General features: G+C 48.6%; 1 protein-coding gene across 1 annotated transcript in view; it reads right to left on the bottom strand.

Annotated features, from left to right (window-relative positions):
* Positions 1-14,711, bottom strand: part of LOC119953565 (sodium-coupled monocarboxylate transporter 1-like) — a 221,685-nt gene that overhangs the window by 112,144 nt on the left and 94,830 nt on the right. Inside the window, exons 7-8 of the mRNA XM_038777958.1 lie at positions 5,242-5,309; positions 1,292-1,446 (exon numbers count right to left, since the gene is read on the bottom strand). Of these exons, the coding sequence (XP_038633886.1) occupies positions 1,292-1,446; positions 5,242-5,309 (223 nt within the window). The remainder of the gene's footprint in view (positions 1-1,291; positions 1,447-5,241; positions 5,310-14,711) is intronic.

Raw genomic sequence — 14,711 nt, 5'->3', positions numbered from 1 at the left:
AATGCTAACCACTGTGCCACCGTGCTGCCCTTCCTCTGCAGACTTAAAGGTATTTGCCCATTAAACATCCATGGATCAAAAATTGTAACAGCTAAATAAAAAAATGGGAAATATAGGACTCAACAGGAAGGGTCCTGACATGGCTTAATGGTGGCGCGGTGTTCCCGCTGGCAGGTGGCATCAATGTCATTTTCATTCATTGCATTTCATGAATGCTGATTAAAACAGCTGCTTGCGAACATCCTGTCAGCCTTTTCAATCTTGCGTCACGTCAGCAGGAAATGACATCAGCATCAAATCAGATTGTTAATGAGTGCACAAGGGGATCCTGAGTTCACCAGAGACATTGGGGTGTGTGAATCAACCTTGTGCCATGGTGCTGAGCTGCTCCTGATGCGCTGTTCACCACTCAGCCGGGGAAGACTGGTTCCTGTCTCCATATCCATGCTGAGCTGGTTTCATGGACAACTTCATGCTGCTGGACTCATGGACCCTCCTGTGCCACTGGGTCAGACCAGTACAGCGGCTGGGGTTAGGGAGTAAAGGGCTCTTCTTACCCCCGTGCCACACACCAGTGTCTACTTGGACAATCCTGTGCTGCGGACTCAGGCAGCCACCGCAACAAAGATCCGAACTTCGATTGGGGGTCAGTGAGGCCTAACGAAGACAGGAGGAGAAATGTGGAAGGAGGTCTGTGCAATGAACATTGGCGGGTGGGGACGATGGACGAGGGCTCACAATGGCCTGCAGAGGGGCAAGGAGGTGAATAAAGAAGGTGAACAGTGGAAGACAGAGGGAAGACCGAAGACCGAGAGGGAAGCTGGACCTGACAGGGCTGCATGAAAAACTCAGAAACAAGGGAGTCAAAAGGATACCACATGGTTTACTGGAAGGGTGTGCTCGAAGACTCCAAATGTGGTTGATGTCCAAGTGGGCATGGGCAACTCGCAGGTGATGGGCTTGTGGGGAGGGTGTTGAATCAAGGAACAGATCTCTTCTTGAGGCAGCTAGCCTTTATCCTCTGGGATGCTGATGTCTTGCACTGTGTGACTGCTGGAATTCACTGTATGGTGAAGATGATGGGCTGGGGAGAGTGATAGGGGTGTTTTGGGCGCTGGGACTTTTGAACCCGCCAGCTGACAGCAGGCGGGTGAATTAGCTGCTGGCCCACTAGGTGACTTAGACGGGAACACACATATACATAATGACTTATACATAGCGCACATAGACTGAAAATAGGAGAATTCCATTCGTTTTTTCCATCTACAACACTCAAGGCAAAAATACTCACTCAAAAATATCAGTCCGGTTACCATTCTTTGCAATGTTCCAAATCTTTCCAAAACCTCCAACGTGAATTGATCCCTGAATCAGCACAGCCACAAGGCCGATCACCATTATGCACAGCTGGAATACATCTGTCCAAACAACTGCTTTAATACCACCCTGAGCAGAAATAACAATAGATTTAACTCAATAGCTAAGAGAGTTGATAATGCTGATTGCATCATGAGCTGATTGGCTCATGATTAAAGTTGTCAATTCAGTCAAATTTAAATGCATCATAGTCGACTCTCTCTTTGATAGGAACATAGGAATAAAACAGGCCCCTCACTCAGTCACTGAGCCTGGTCTACCATTCAACAAGATTGTGGTTAATCTCTATTCAAAATACAGAGATCTTACCTCCATATCACTCGAGACCTTGGCTAGAAATGAAATCTAAGCAATCTCAAATTTAAACTGATTAATTGAGTGTATTTTCTCTTGGCGAGAGTTCCACACTTCTACCACTCTTTGCATGAACAAGTATTTCCCAATTTCTCACCGGAATGGCTTGACTTTCATTTTAGGATTATGTCCATATCTCACAGATAATCTGACCAGCAGAAGTTTCTATCTACTTTATCAATTTATTATAAAAGCATGCTTTATGTTATAAAATTGTTACATTTACTAGGCGGGAGCCTCTGATTTTGGGTGATTAGGATCCCAGTCAAAGTTAGTTGCAAATTTGCATCACTGTAGCTTTCACATTCCAAAACGAATGAAATGGAAACAATTGGTCGGCAAAGTAACACCGGGAACAATTGCCTTGAAAGAGGTGATTGGGGCCATTTTCCATCCAATTACCCATCCAGGCAATCACCTGTGGACTCAACTGGGTGGGGCACCACGGTAGCATAGTGGTTAGCACAGTTGCTTTAAACTTCCAGGGTCCCAGGTTCGATTCCTGGCTTGGGTCACTGTCTGTGCGGAGTCTGCATGTTCTCCCCGCGTCTGTGTGGGTTTCCTCCGGGTGCTCCAATTTCCTCCCACAGTCAAAAGATTTGCAGGTTAGGCGGATTGGCCATGCCAGATTGCCCTTATGTCCAAAAAGGATAGGTGGAGTTACTGGGGATAGGGGATAGGGTAGAGACGTGGGCTTAAGTAGAGGGCTCTTTCCAAGGGCCAGTGCAGACCCGATAGGCCGAATGGCTTCCTTCTGCACTGTAAATTCTATGAAACCATTAAACACAATCACATGGTCAATAGGATCCTGGCTGAAGGAGGAATACCCAGCCATGATTTCATGAAGGAAACTGGAATAGCCACGACTATATTGACTGGGCAGTTGGAGAGAGAGGGTCATGTGACAAGCCAGCCCATTGTGTACTTGAAGTACCTGTTTTCTCTGCAGTTGAGGCCAAGCAACTGAGGTGCTGCAGGAACAAGGCACAGAGAGGGTTCCTTCTCTTTCTCTCGCTCTTTCCCTCTCCACCCAATTTCCACGTTTTTAAACCCAGTCTGCTGATTTTGACCATCCAGGTGTGTCAGAGTCATAGAGGTTTATAACACAGAAATAAGCCCCTCGGCCCATCCTGTCTGAACCAGCCTTCCAGCACCTTTCTATTCTCATCCCATTTTCCAGCACTTTGTCCGTAACGTTGTTTGTTATGCTGTTTCAAGTGCGAAAGTTTCTTAAATGTTGAGGGTTGCCTCCTCTACCATCCATGAGACAGTGAATTCCAGATTCCCACCACCCTATGGAGTCACCCCCTTGGCCCACCGCTAGGTCCACCACACCAGGGCCATGCTGGTAGACACCACAAGGGATCAGCACCCACATGATTCCCAGCCCCGAGGACTGGAGAATCATGCAGGGCCGGAGCATAGGGTGTGGGGCCCGCTAAATGGATGCACTAATCTACATCCTCCCACTGGAGTGTGGTCATAGACCTTGATCCCAGTGTCAAGGAAGGTTGGAGCATTGCGATCGGGTCGGCGTCAATCCTGATTTCCCCCCCCCAACCCCCAATTCTCCATTCCATCGAGAAATGCGATCCAGGTGTCACAGGACAGCGCATCGAGGCCATGATTATTTCCTATTTAAATGAATATAAGCTGGAAGTATTTAGGAGGGTCCAGGTGCAGGAAACTTGTCCATCAGAAGAAATTCCCTCCAAGTCCTTTCATTGGGACTTCTGAGGGGTCCCGTAGTGCATCCTCCAGTGTGTGTCAATCTCTGTCCATCTGGAGACAGGAGTATTTGGGCCTGAGAAATATATCTAAGTTTGATGATGATACAAAGGGGATGTGGGAAGGTAAGCTGTGGGGACTACACAGAAAGGTTGCAATGAGATAAGACAGGATTCAGAGAGTGTGCATGTGTGAGTGGGGAGGTGTGAAGTTATTTAACTTGATTGTCAGAATAGAAAAGCAGAATATCTTTTTGAAGTGTGAAACGTGTAAATATTGAAGAAAGGTGGGTGTGCTCGTAGAAAGAATGCAAAACATTAGCAAGGTACATCAAGCAATCAGGAAGGAAAATGGCATGTTGGGCTTTATTGCAAGGGGATCAGAGCACAGGAATAAATAAGTCTTGTTACAATTGTACAGTCATAGAACAGTACAGCACAGAACAGGCCCTTCGGCCCTCGATGTTGTGCCGAGCAATGATCACCCTACTCAAACCCACGTATCCACCCTATACCCGTAACCCAACCCCCCTTAACCTTACTTTTTAGGACACTACGGGCAATTTTAGCATGGCCAATCCACCTAACCCGCACATCTTTGGACTGTGGGAGGAAACCGGAGCACCCGGAGGAAACCCACGCACACATGGGGAGGACGTGCAGACTCCGCACAGACAGTGACCCAGCCGGGAATCGAACCTGGGACCCTGGAGCTGTGAAGCATTTATGCTAACCACCATGCTACCGTGCTGCCCCAACACACAGTCCATTGTGTGTTGTTTTGTGAATTTACCACAAAGGATTGTGGATGCTCTTTTATTGAATATACTTAAGGCTGGAGTTGACATATTTTTGATCTCTCAGGATTAAAGGATATGGGGAGCAGGAGGAAGTGTAGCTGAAACCCAAGATCAACCACAATTGCATTGAATGGTGAAGAAGGCTCGATGGTACATATGGTCTACTCCTGTTTGTATTTCTTGTGCTCATGTGTCTCTACGAAGGCGAACTGCAACAAATTGTCAAGTCTCCTTTGACAGAACCTCCCAATCCTGTGACCTTTACCACGCAGCAGACCCATGGGGACAACACCATCTGCAAGTTCTCCTCCGGGTCACCCAACACCCTAATCTTGGCTTATTTCACTTTTTCTGGGTCAAAACTAAGAAACTCCCTCGCTAACAGCACTATGAGTGTCCCTACATCACCAGAACTACAGTTGTTCAAGAAGGCTGCTCACCACTGCTTGCTCAAGTAGGGCTGGTTTAGCACACTGGACTAAATAGCTGGCTTGTAATACAGAACAAGGCAGCAGCGCGGGTTCAATTCCCGTACCAGCCTCCACGAACAGGCGCTGGAATATGGCGACTAGGGGCTTTTCACAGTAACTTCATTGAAGCCTACCTGTGACAATAAGTTATTATTATTATCATCAAGGGTAGTTAGGGATGGGCAATAAATGCTTGCACGAAAGAGAAAATGCTGGAAAATCTCGGCAGGTCTGGCAGCATCGGTAGGGAGAGAAAAGAGCTCATGTTTCGAGTCCGATGACTCTTTGACAAAGCGTCATTGGACTCGAAAAGTTAGCTCTTTTCTCTCCCTACAGATGCTGCCAGGCCTGCTGAGATTTTCCAGCATTGTCTCTTTCGTTTCAGATTCCAGCATCCGCAGTAATTTGCTTTTAATAAATGCTTGCATTTTCATACCCCATGAACAAGGGGGAAAAAATGAAATAAACTATAAATTCTAACTCTCAGAATGGCATTAAGTCAAAATTTCTTACCAGTGTTGTATACAGTGTACACGCAAGTCCTGTTATTACAACTGAAGTCCACATGTCCATCCCCGTGACTGAAAAATAAAATTATTGAAACAATTTCTTAAAATGCTATTTTCTGAGTCTATGATAGAATTCAAACTGCAGAACTAACTGCTGTATTACATTCTATACATATCCAAAATCATTGGGCACGATTCTCTGCCCACGTTGCGCTTGAGTGAGAGCACAATGCAGCCGGAGAATCCTGAGAGAGCCTCTCGCGAACTTCACCCAGTCCTGCGAGGTGTCAGATTTGGAACTCCGCTCAAAAAGGGCGATACCAAACAATGCTCGTAGAGGTCGGCTGTAAACCTACTTAAGACCTCCCTACCTGAGATCTACCGGCCTCCCTTGATTCAGCAGCCTCCCCAAGGAGACTGCAGCTGGGCGCCAATCAAGAACGTGGACCAGATGGAACGGCGAGGGTAGATCTTCTAGGACATGGGAGGCCCCTGGGTTGTCAAGGTCAGTGCAGGGTGGCCCGCTGGCCCTTCCCCTGGAACGTGGGCATCTTGGCACTGCCCAGCTGTCACCTTGGCACTGCCCAGGTGCCCAGGTGGCAGTGCCATGGGTCAGGGCCTGAGGGAGCCATACCCATGAAAGGGGGGTAGAGGAGGGGATTGAGGGGTGGGGGTGTGCAGGGCAGGTAAGCAGGGTCCTCCGGGAGGTTGGGATGGGTGACAGTGGGCGTCCTGGAAGGGAGGGGGTGCTGTAAGAGCACTCGGGTCCTGAAGAGGGGGTTCCCAGGGACCCCATTACAGGGTGTCTTCACTTGGGGGGTGTGGGGTAGTGCCCATGTGTTTGGCAGATGACATTTCCCATGGGTGGGGGTGTGTTGGATCCACAAGCTCACTAAGAGATCGGGGCACCGTTTCAAAATAGCGGCCCAATCGCTGAGTTCAGCTTCCCAGTGCTAAAACAATTCTAAGTGTGGGCTAAACCGGTGAGTAACTCCCCAGCGCCCAAAAAGTGACTGCCATTGAATAGCGGTGGGGAACTCGCTGGTGGAGCCAAAGGAAAACTCCCTGAAAAACCCACCGGAAATGAACGTAGAAATATTGGGGGAGAACTGCGCCCATTAAATTTGTGGCAATCATGAGGATCATATTTAAAACATAATTTTCTTTTAATAAATTGGGATTTGCTATTTTTTAAAAACAAAACTTGATTATGAAGACAATATTAAACTTTTTAACTTCACACCTAAAAAGAACAGCTTACAATTTGCACCTTAAAGACTATTACTCAATTTCCCATTAAACAACACAAAAAATACATACAGATCTCAATCTATCTTACTATGGGAGAATTGTGAACTCAGCATCTGGCATATCAGAATTCAACTCCTCTCTCTCCTGAGCTTTTTTCTAAAAACTGCCTCTCTGAAGCCTTTCAAAATATCTCCCTGCAATCCTTGGCTTCACCCAGCAATGACCTCATATCCCCAAGCTGTAAAACAAATTATCTTTGCAGCCGCAAAGTACATTAACCTCCCAGGGACTTCCCCAGTCAAACCACAGTCCATTAGCCCAGATTGAAAAACACATTCCTTTGTTAATTTTACCTTCTGGCTGCTAAAAGCACCCAGGCCCTGCAAAACAGAATTATTTTTAAACATACATGACCACTGCAGTCAAACAAACTTTAACCCCAGGCTTTTAACCCTTAAATTGCCCAATGCTTAGAATCCAGGACGGGATTCTCTGATCCTGAGGCTAAGTGTTGACGCCGTCGTAAATACCGTCGCGTTTCTTGACGACATCAGCATGGCCTCAGGAGCAGCGATTCTGACTCCTACAGGGGGCCAGCACGGCACTGGAGTGACCCACACCGATCCAGCTGCCGTTCCCGACGTCAGATGGGCGCCGCAGGTCTGGGCATGCGCAGTGGGGCCAGCGCAAACACGCGCATGCGCAGTGAGACCGACGCGATTGCCACGCATGCGCAGTGGGACCAGCGTGATTGCCGCGCATATGCGGTGGCTCCCTTCTCCGTGCCGGCCCTGACGCAACATGGCGTAGGGCTACAGGGGTCGGTGCAGAACAAAAGAGGACCCCAACCCAAGAGGCCGGCCGCCGATCGGTAGGCTCCGATCGCGGGCCAGGCCACAGCGGAGGCCCCCCTTCTGTGTCGGGCCCCCCCCCCGGGGTCGGGCTCCCACTACCCCCCCACCCTCCCCCCCTTCCCCCCCTTGGCACTTGCGATCGTTTTTGAGACAGGACCAACATCAATGTTGGAATGTTGACCAGCAAAATGCTTCGAGTATCTTCTAAAATTTTCGCACATTACGACCCAACATTACCAACCACAATAGCGGTGAATTCATCGTCTACGGGTCAGGGCAGTACTTTGGACCCCATGAAATCTCATGGCATCAAGTCAAATATGGGCAAGGAAACCTCCTACTGATTGCCTCCTATCGTTCCTTCCTCAGCTGATGAATCAGTACTCCTCCATGTTGAACACCACTTGGAGGAAGCACTGAAGCTGGTATGGTTACAGAACGTACTCTGGCTGGGGGACTTCATTGTTCAGTGGCTTGGTGGCACCATTATTGACCCGAGCTGGCTAGGTCTCAAAAGACATACCCTTTCTCTGTCTTCTAATGGATGTAAGCCTGACTCGTCTCTTTATATCCAAGGTACGTCACTTGTGGGGCCAGAAAAACACATTTTTCCCTTTTCAGCCGGACGCCTGCCTTTGCGAAACGCCTGAGCACTTCCTCCAGGTTCCTTAAGTGTTCCCTGTTTGTCCTACCCGTGATTAAGACATCGTCCAAATAAATCGGCACCTGCGGTAATCCCTGCAGAATATTTTCCATCGTACGCTGGAATATAGAGCAGGCTGATGACACTCCAAAAGGTAGCCTAGTATACCAAAAAAGGCCCTTCAGGGTGTTGATCGTAGCGAACATCTGGGAGCCCTTGTCCAGTTTTAACTGCAGGTAGGCGTGGCTCATGTCTAGTTTCGTGAACAAAAGCCCACCTGCCAATTTGGCATATAGGTCGTCTAGTTTCGAGATTGGGTATTTGTCCAGCAGTGCGTATTTGTTTACTGTCTGTTTGAAATCTCCACAGAGACGTATCGAGCCGTCTGGCTTCAAAATTGGTACCACCAGCGCTGCCCATTCCGAGAACTGTACTGGTCTGATAATGCCGTTACGCCGTAACCTTTCTATTTCGTCATCTACTTTCTTTCTTAATGCAAAAGGTACCGGCCTGGCCTTACAAAATTTCGGAAGGGCTTCTGGGTCTACGTGCAAAGTTGCTTTGGCACCTATGATTTCCCCCAAACCTTCCTGGAAGACCTCCGGGTATTTTTGGAGTACTCCACTCAACTGCCCGCTTCCACTCTGGAAAATTTTCATCCAATCTAATTTTAGGTCTTTCAGCCAGTTCCGTCCAATTAAGCTCGGTCCGGAGCCCTCTACTATCGTCAACGGTAATCTGAGCAATTGTTTCTCATATTCCACAGGTACATGAGTCGTGCCTAGAACTTCCAGGGGTTCCCCCGTGTGGGTTTTCGTTTCGTCGATGTCTTTGTTAGGGTTAGTGGCTGGAGTCCATCTTTGATTTTTCTAAATGCTGCCATTCCCATTACTGATACGGCCGCACCCGTGTCTATTTCCATTATTGTCGGCCGCCCGTTCACCCGTGGGGTAATCCTAATGGGTTCTGCTTTCTTCGTTGTAATATTATATAATTGTTCCCCTTCGGAGGAGGATGGGGCGTCTAGGCTGTGTACTTCCCTGCGTCCCCACCTGCTATTCCTCTTTTGCCACCTCCTTCTAGGGTTTCTGTCGTTGTTACCCCACTCTGTCTGGTGCCAGAAATGGTCCTTCTCTGTTGGGGGAGCCTCAGTCGGTACTTCCCTTTGTCTCCAGTTAGTCCTGGCAGACTTGGGGGCAGTTCTGGGGTTTTCCTTTTTCCCTCTATTCCTCAGGTTTTTCCTGAGAGCGGCTATCTGGTAGCAGGACCCGTTGTGGTAGTCCCTCTCACAGGTATCTACCTCCATTGGTGTGCCCTGTAGTTCCTGCGCCCCACTTGCTGCCTTTTCTAGGGACAGTGCGAGCTGTAACACCTGCCTGCAGTCTAGCTCCGTTTCCGCCAACAGGCATTTCTGTATTGTGAGGTCGTTTATACCACACACTAACCGGTCCCGAAGCATTTCATTTAGCGTCGGGCCGAACTCACATTTTTCCGCCAGCCTTCTCAGGCGGGTCACGAAATTCGTGACTGACTCCCTGTCTTCCCGCTTCGCTGTGTAGAATCTGTACCTACGCAAAATGAGGGGTGGTTTTGGGTCGTAGTGCTCTTTCACCAATTCCGTTACGTCTTGGAAAGTTTTCGTGTCCGGCGCATTGGGATAAGTCAGACTACGTATAATGGCGAAAGCGGAGGGTCCGCACGCCGACAGCAGGATAAGCCGTCTCCTTTCATCCGTCAGTATATCATTTGCCCGGAAGAAGTAACACATTCTCTCCACATACTGGCACCAGTCCTCAATAGCCGGGTCGAATGCCTCTAACCTCCCAAAAAACGACATTTTTAAAATGGCAAGGCTTACCCTCCGAGTGCGGCAGCTGGTCTCCGCAAAATTCGTAGTTTACCTCGTCGCCACTGTAGTAATCCACGGGAGGCAGGAGTTCCGTCACCACACCAATATTTATTTACAATAAAGATATTACAGGAGCAGCTACAAACAGTGCTGCTAGCAGTCCAGTCAACTTTAGACTGGCTCACAAAGCCTACACAGGTGCTTATATGGGCCCCCTCAATGAGCTATCATTGAGGGAGCTCATATTCCAATTGGCCAACCAATAAAGCCAATTGGAGTTCATTACAGTTTCCCAATCTTCCAGCCCGCCACTGGTCTTTGCAACATGGTATATCTTAGTTTTTGTCTTTATATTGTCCTTCACCTCCTCGTTTAGCCATGGCTGTTTTTTACCCCTCTTATCATCTTTCATCCTCTCTGGAATATATTTTATTTGTGAGGAATTGAGTATTTCCTTAAACATCTGCCATTGCCCATCAGCTGCCCTACCTTTTAGCCTTCCTGCCAACTCTACTTGAGCCAAATCTGTCCTAATGCCTATGTAATTACTTTTGTTTAATTCCAGAACGCTTGTGTGGGACTCCACTTTCTCGCCCCAAACTGAACTTTGAATTCTTTCATACTACGGTTACTATTCCCTAGCTGGTGAGCGCGGTCTCGTTGAATCAGCTGGTGAGGCGTTATTGGTGGCGAGAAGCCTGTGAGGCCTCCTTAAGTGGACTAATTAACGTTGGATTGCGTTGCTGGTTTCGCTGGGCCAAGCACCGGGAAGCTCGCGGCAATTCCCGCTCGCAACAGCATTTGGAAATTTTTCCAGAAGATCTCACCCATGCATTCTTATCACTCAGCAATTACCAGTAAGATAATTACAGGAAATAAAGCAAACCCAGAAATGAGATCAAAAATGTATTCAAATTCGAGAATATTGACTAGAGGACTGGTTAGTCAATATCCCTCGTAATCTGATACTATCCCAGTACTTTGAGCAGCACAAGCATCCGATTGTCACTGGCGCTTTACTAGTTTTCAACGCAAGAACAAGTAGGGAGTAAATCTGATGGGATAAAGACATGCAGGACAATGTAGAGCAAAGGATTATATCAGAAGCATATATAATGACGGTGTAATGTTGATATCAGGTCACGTGACTGAGAAGAATGAAGAAGAAGCTCCAATCCCATGTGGAAGTCCAAATATGCAAATCCATCCTGTAAATAAACAGTAATGGTTATAGAGACTGAGACTTGGCAATGCCAAAAACCCGGTCTAAACCCCTCGAATGACTTCTGGGGCCAACCATGGAGTGAGCGGTCGCTTCCACTCATGGTGGTCTTTTTGTGGCCTTTATGCAGGAATGTTGTTGCAGGAATTTTGCAGAGAAAAGGTGTAGAAGTAAGAACGGAAGAAATTGATCCCTAGTTTATGCAGCTGCGGCCCAGAAGTAATCGTAAAAAAACGAACAAGGTGGTGGTGGCGAATGAGGAGTGGACAATGCGCATGGAGATGGCGGACGAATAGGGTCGAACCTCGTCATCTCAGTGGTCGATGGACCAGTTGGTGAGCTTCTTAAATCAGAAGTTCACCCAACAATGGAAGGAGAGTGCGGAGGACCTGTCCCGGGCAGTGAACTCGATCAAGGCGGTGGTTGACCGTGTGAAGACAGTGTGATGGTGGTACGATTACATCGGTTCCTGGACAAGGAACGTATTATGAGGTGGGCCAGGCAGACGAGGCGATGCACTTGGGAAAATGTCGAGATCTGGGTGTACCAGGACCTGGAAGCAGAGCTTGCGAAGAGGAGGGCAAGCTTTAATAAGGTCAAGTCGGCCCTATATAAGAAGGCCAAAAAGTTTGGTCTACTGTACCCGGCTCGCCTGTGGGTGACCTATGGGAGCCGGGCATTGTACGGAGGAGGCAGTGGATTTTATGAAGAAGAATAGACTGGCAGGAGAAGGAGGAACTTGAACCTTGACTGAGGAGATCTGAACACAGTCTGTAAATACTTTGGGTTTGCGTTGTTCGGATTTGTTTCTGGGGTTTTGCTTGTTTCTTTATATTTTTTCAGACTGTTTGGGGTTAGGCTGATATATAGCTCTTTGGTTTTTAAAAAAATATTTTTATTAAAGTTTTGCTAAATTTTTCATAATATATAGAAATAATCCTAACACAACAAAATAGAGTGAACATTAACATAGTGCAGAAAGAGAATATACAATAGCAATTAACTAGACGTTACCCCACGTGCCTCAGTCTTCCCACACCCTCCCAACGAGGGAGGAGGGTTGATGATGTCAGTTGCCCGAGGGTGGGCCAGGGGAGGTGTGGGTCATGGGCCACAGACTGGCCTAGGAGAGGTTATGGTTGATCGGCAGGTGTGGGGTGTGGGGGGGGGGGGGGGGGGGGGGGGGTGCCCCCCCCGGTCCAGGCTGGTCACATGGAACATTCGGGGACTGAATAGGCCACTCAAAAGGGCCCATGTGTTCGCGCACTTGAGGCAACTGAAGACGGATGTGGCCATGTTGCAGGAGACACATCTGAAGGTGGGGTTCAGATTAGGTCAAGGAAAGGATGGGTCGGGCAGATGTTCCATTCGGGATTAGACTTTAAAATGAGGGGCTGGCAATGATGGTCAATAAGCGGGTGACATTCGAGGTGGGGAATATAGAGGCGGACCCGGGGGGGGAAATATTATGGTTAGTGGGCAACTGGAGGGAATGGCCGTGGTAATGGTAAATAGAAATGCCCCAAACTGGGATGACGTTGAGTTTGTTAGGCGGGAGCTGGGGAAGATCCCAGATCTGGACTCACATCGATTTATTATGGGGGGAGATTTCAATTTGCCCCTGGATCCGAGGCTGGATCGGTCGAGTGCCAGGTCTTGGAAGTTATCAGCTATGGCAAAGGAGCTTTGGGGGTTTATGGAGTGCATGGGGAGGGGGTTGGGCCATGGAGATTTGGGAGGCCAAGGAGTAAGGAGTTTTCATTCTACTCCCATGTGCACAAGGGGTATTCCTGGATAGACTTCTTTGTGTTGGACAAAACGCTGCTGGTTGAGGTGGCAAATGCTGAATATTCAGCAATTGTTGTGTCAGACCATGGCCCGCACTGGATAGACCTGCAAGTTAACAAAGGAAAGGCCCAGCGCCCATAGTGGTGGTTAGATGTGGGGCTGTTAGCGGAGGAAGAGATATAGGAGTGGGTGAGGGAGGCCATTCGGGAATATATAAAGATCAATGACACAGGTGAGGTTTTGGCTGGGGTGGTGTGGGAAGCACTGAAGGCGGTTATTAGTTATCATCTCAATTCGGGCTCATAAAGGAGAAGGCTGAGTGGGAGAAGTTAGACGGGCTGGTGAGCGAGACTTTAGAGGTGGACAGGAGGTATGCGGAGTCTCCAGATGATGGACTTCTGAAGGGGCATCAGAGACTGCAGCTGGAATTTGGGCTCCTGTCTTCAGGTAACGCGGAGGGGCAACTTAGGAGGGTAAGGGGCAGTCTATGAATATGGGGGGAAAGCCAGCAGGATGCTGGTGCATCAGCTGAGGAAAAAGGGAGGAGGCGAGAGAGATTGGGAAACTAAGAGATAAAGGGGGGAAGGTGGTTTTGGATCCGGCGGGGGGTGAATGATATGTTTCGGGAATTTTATCGTGGATTGTATAAATCGGAACCCCCAGCCGGGGAAGAGGGTATGAAGCGATTTCTGGGGGGGTGGGCTGGAGTTTCCGAGGATAGATGAGGAGTTGGTGAAGGGTTTGGGAGCCCCAATTGGGCTGGGGGAGGTTATAGGCGGATTGGAGGCAATGCAATTGGGTAAGGAACCAGGACCTGACGGATACCCGGTTTTATAAGAAGCTTTTCGGGCTGTTGGGGCCGCTTCTGGTAAAGGCTTTTAATGAGTCCAAGGAGATGGGAGTGCTCCCCCCAACGTTATCGCAGGCAGCGATCTCCCTTATTCTGTAGCGGGATAAGGATCCGGAGAGTTGTGGATTGTATAGGCCAATCTCCCTGTTAAATGTAGATGCAAAATTGCTGGCAAAGATCTTGGCCATGCGCATTTAGGATTGTGTTCCGGGGGTAATAGGGAGGACCAGATGGAATTTGTGAAGGAAAGGCTCCTGACGTCCAACATTAGGTGGCTCCTAAATGTAATAATGAAGCCTGCGGAAGGGCGTGAGGTCGAGGTGGTGGTGGCTATGGACGCAGAAAAGGCCTTTTATCGGGTGGAGTGGAAGAACCTGTGGGATGTCCTGGGAAGGTTTGGATTTGGGCAGGGATTTGTGGATTGGGTCCGGTTGCCAAATCAGGCATCGGTGGCGAATGTAAGGACCAACCGGATTTTAGTCTGTGTAGGGGGTACAAGGCAGGGGTGTCCACCCTCCCCAGTACTGTTTGCCCAGGCCATAGTGCCTTTGGCATTGGCACTGAGGGCATCGAACATTTGACTGGGAATAGTGAGAGGGGGTATAGAACATAGGGTCTCGCTCTATGCGGATAATTTACTCCTTTATATAATAGGCCCGTTGGGGGGAATTGCAGGAATTATGGGGGGTACTGGAGGAATTTGGTCGGTTCATTGGTTGGTACATTGAATATGGGCAAGAGTGAGGTTTTTGCGATCCAGGCAAGGGGGCAGGAGAGGAGACTGAGGGAGATGCCGTTCAAAGTGGTGGGAAGGAGTTTTAGGCATCTGGGGATTCAAGTGGCAAGGGACTGGGGTCAGCTTCATAAACTAAATTTGGGCAGGGTGATTGAGCAAATGAAAGGGGACTTCCATAGGTGGGACGTGCTCCCGCTGTCACTGGCGGGGAGGGTACAGACTGTGAAGATGACAATCTTCTCGAGATTGCTGTTTGTGTTTCAGTGTCTCCCAATCTTCAT

The sequence above is a fragment of the Scyliorhinus canicula genome, chromosome 18, assembly GCF_902713615.1.
Source record: "Scyliorhinus canicula chromosome 18, sScyCan1.1, whole genome shotgun sequence".
Classification (NCBI taxonomy): domain Eukaryota; kingdom Metazoa; phylum Chordata; class Chondrichthyes; order Carcharhiniformes; family Scyliorhinidae; genus Scyliorhinus; species Scyliorhinus canicula.
The sequence above is the reverse complement of the archived record's forward strand: the minus strand, read 5'-3'. Positions and strand labels throughout refer to the sequence as shown.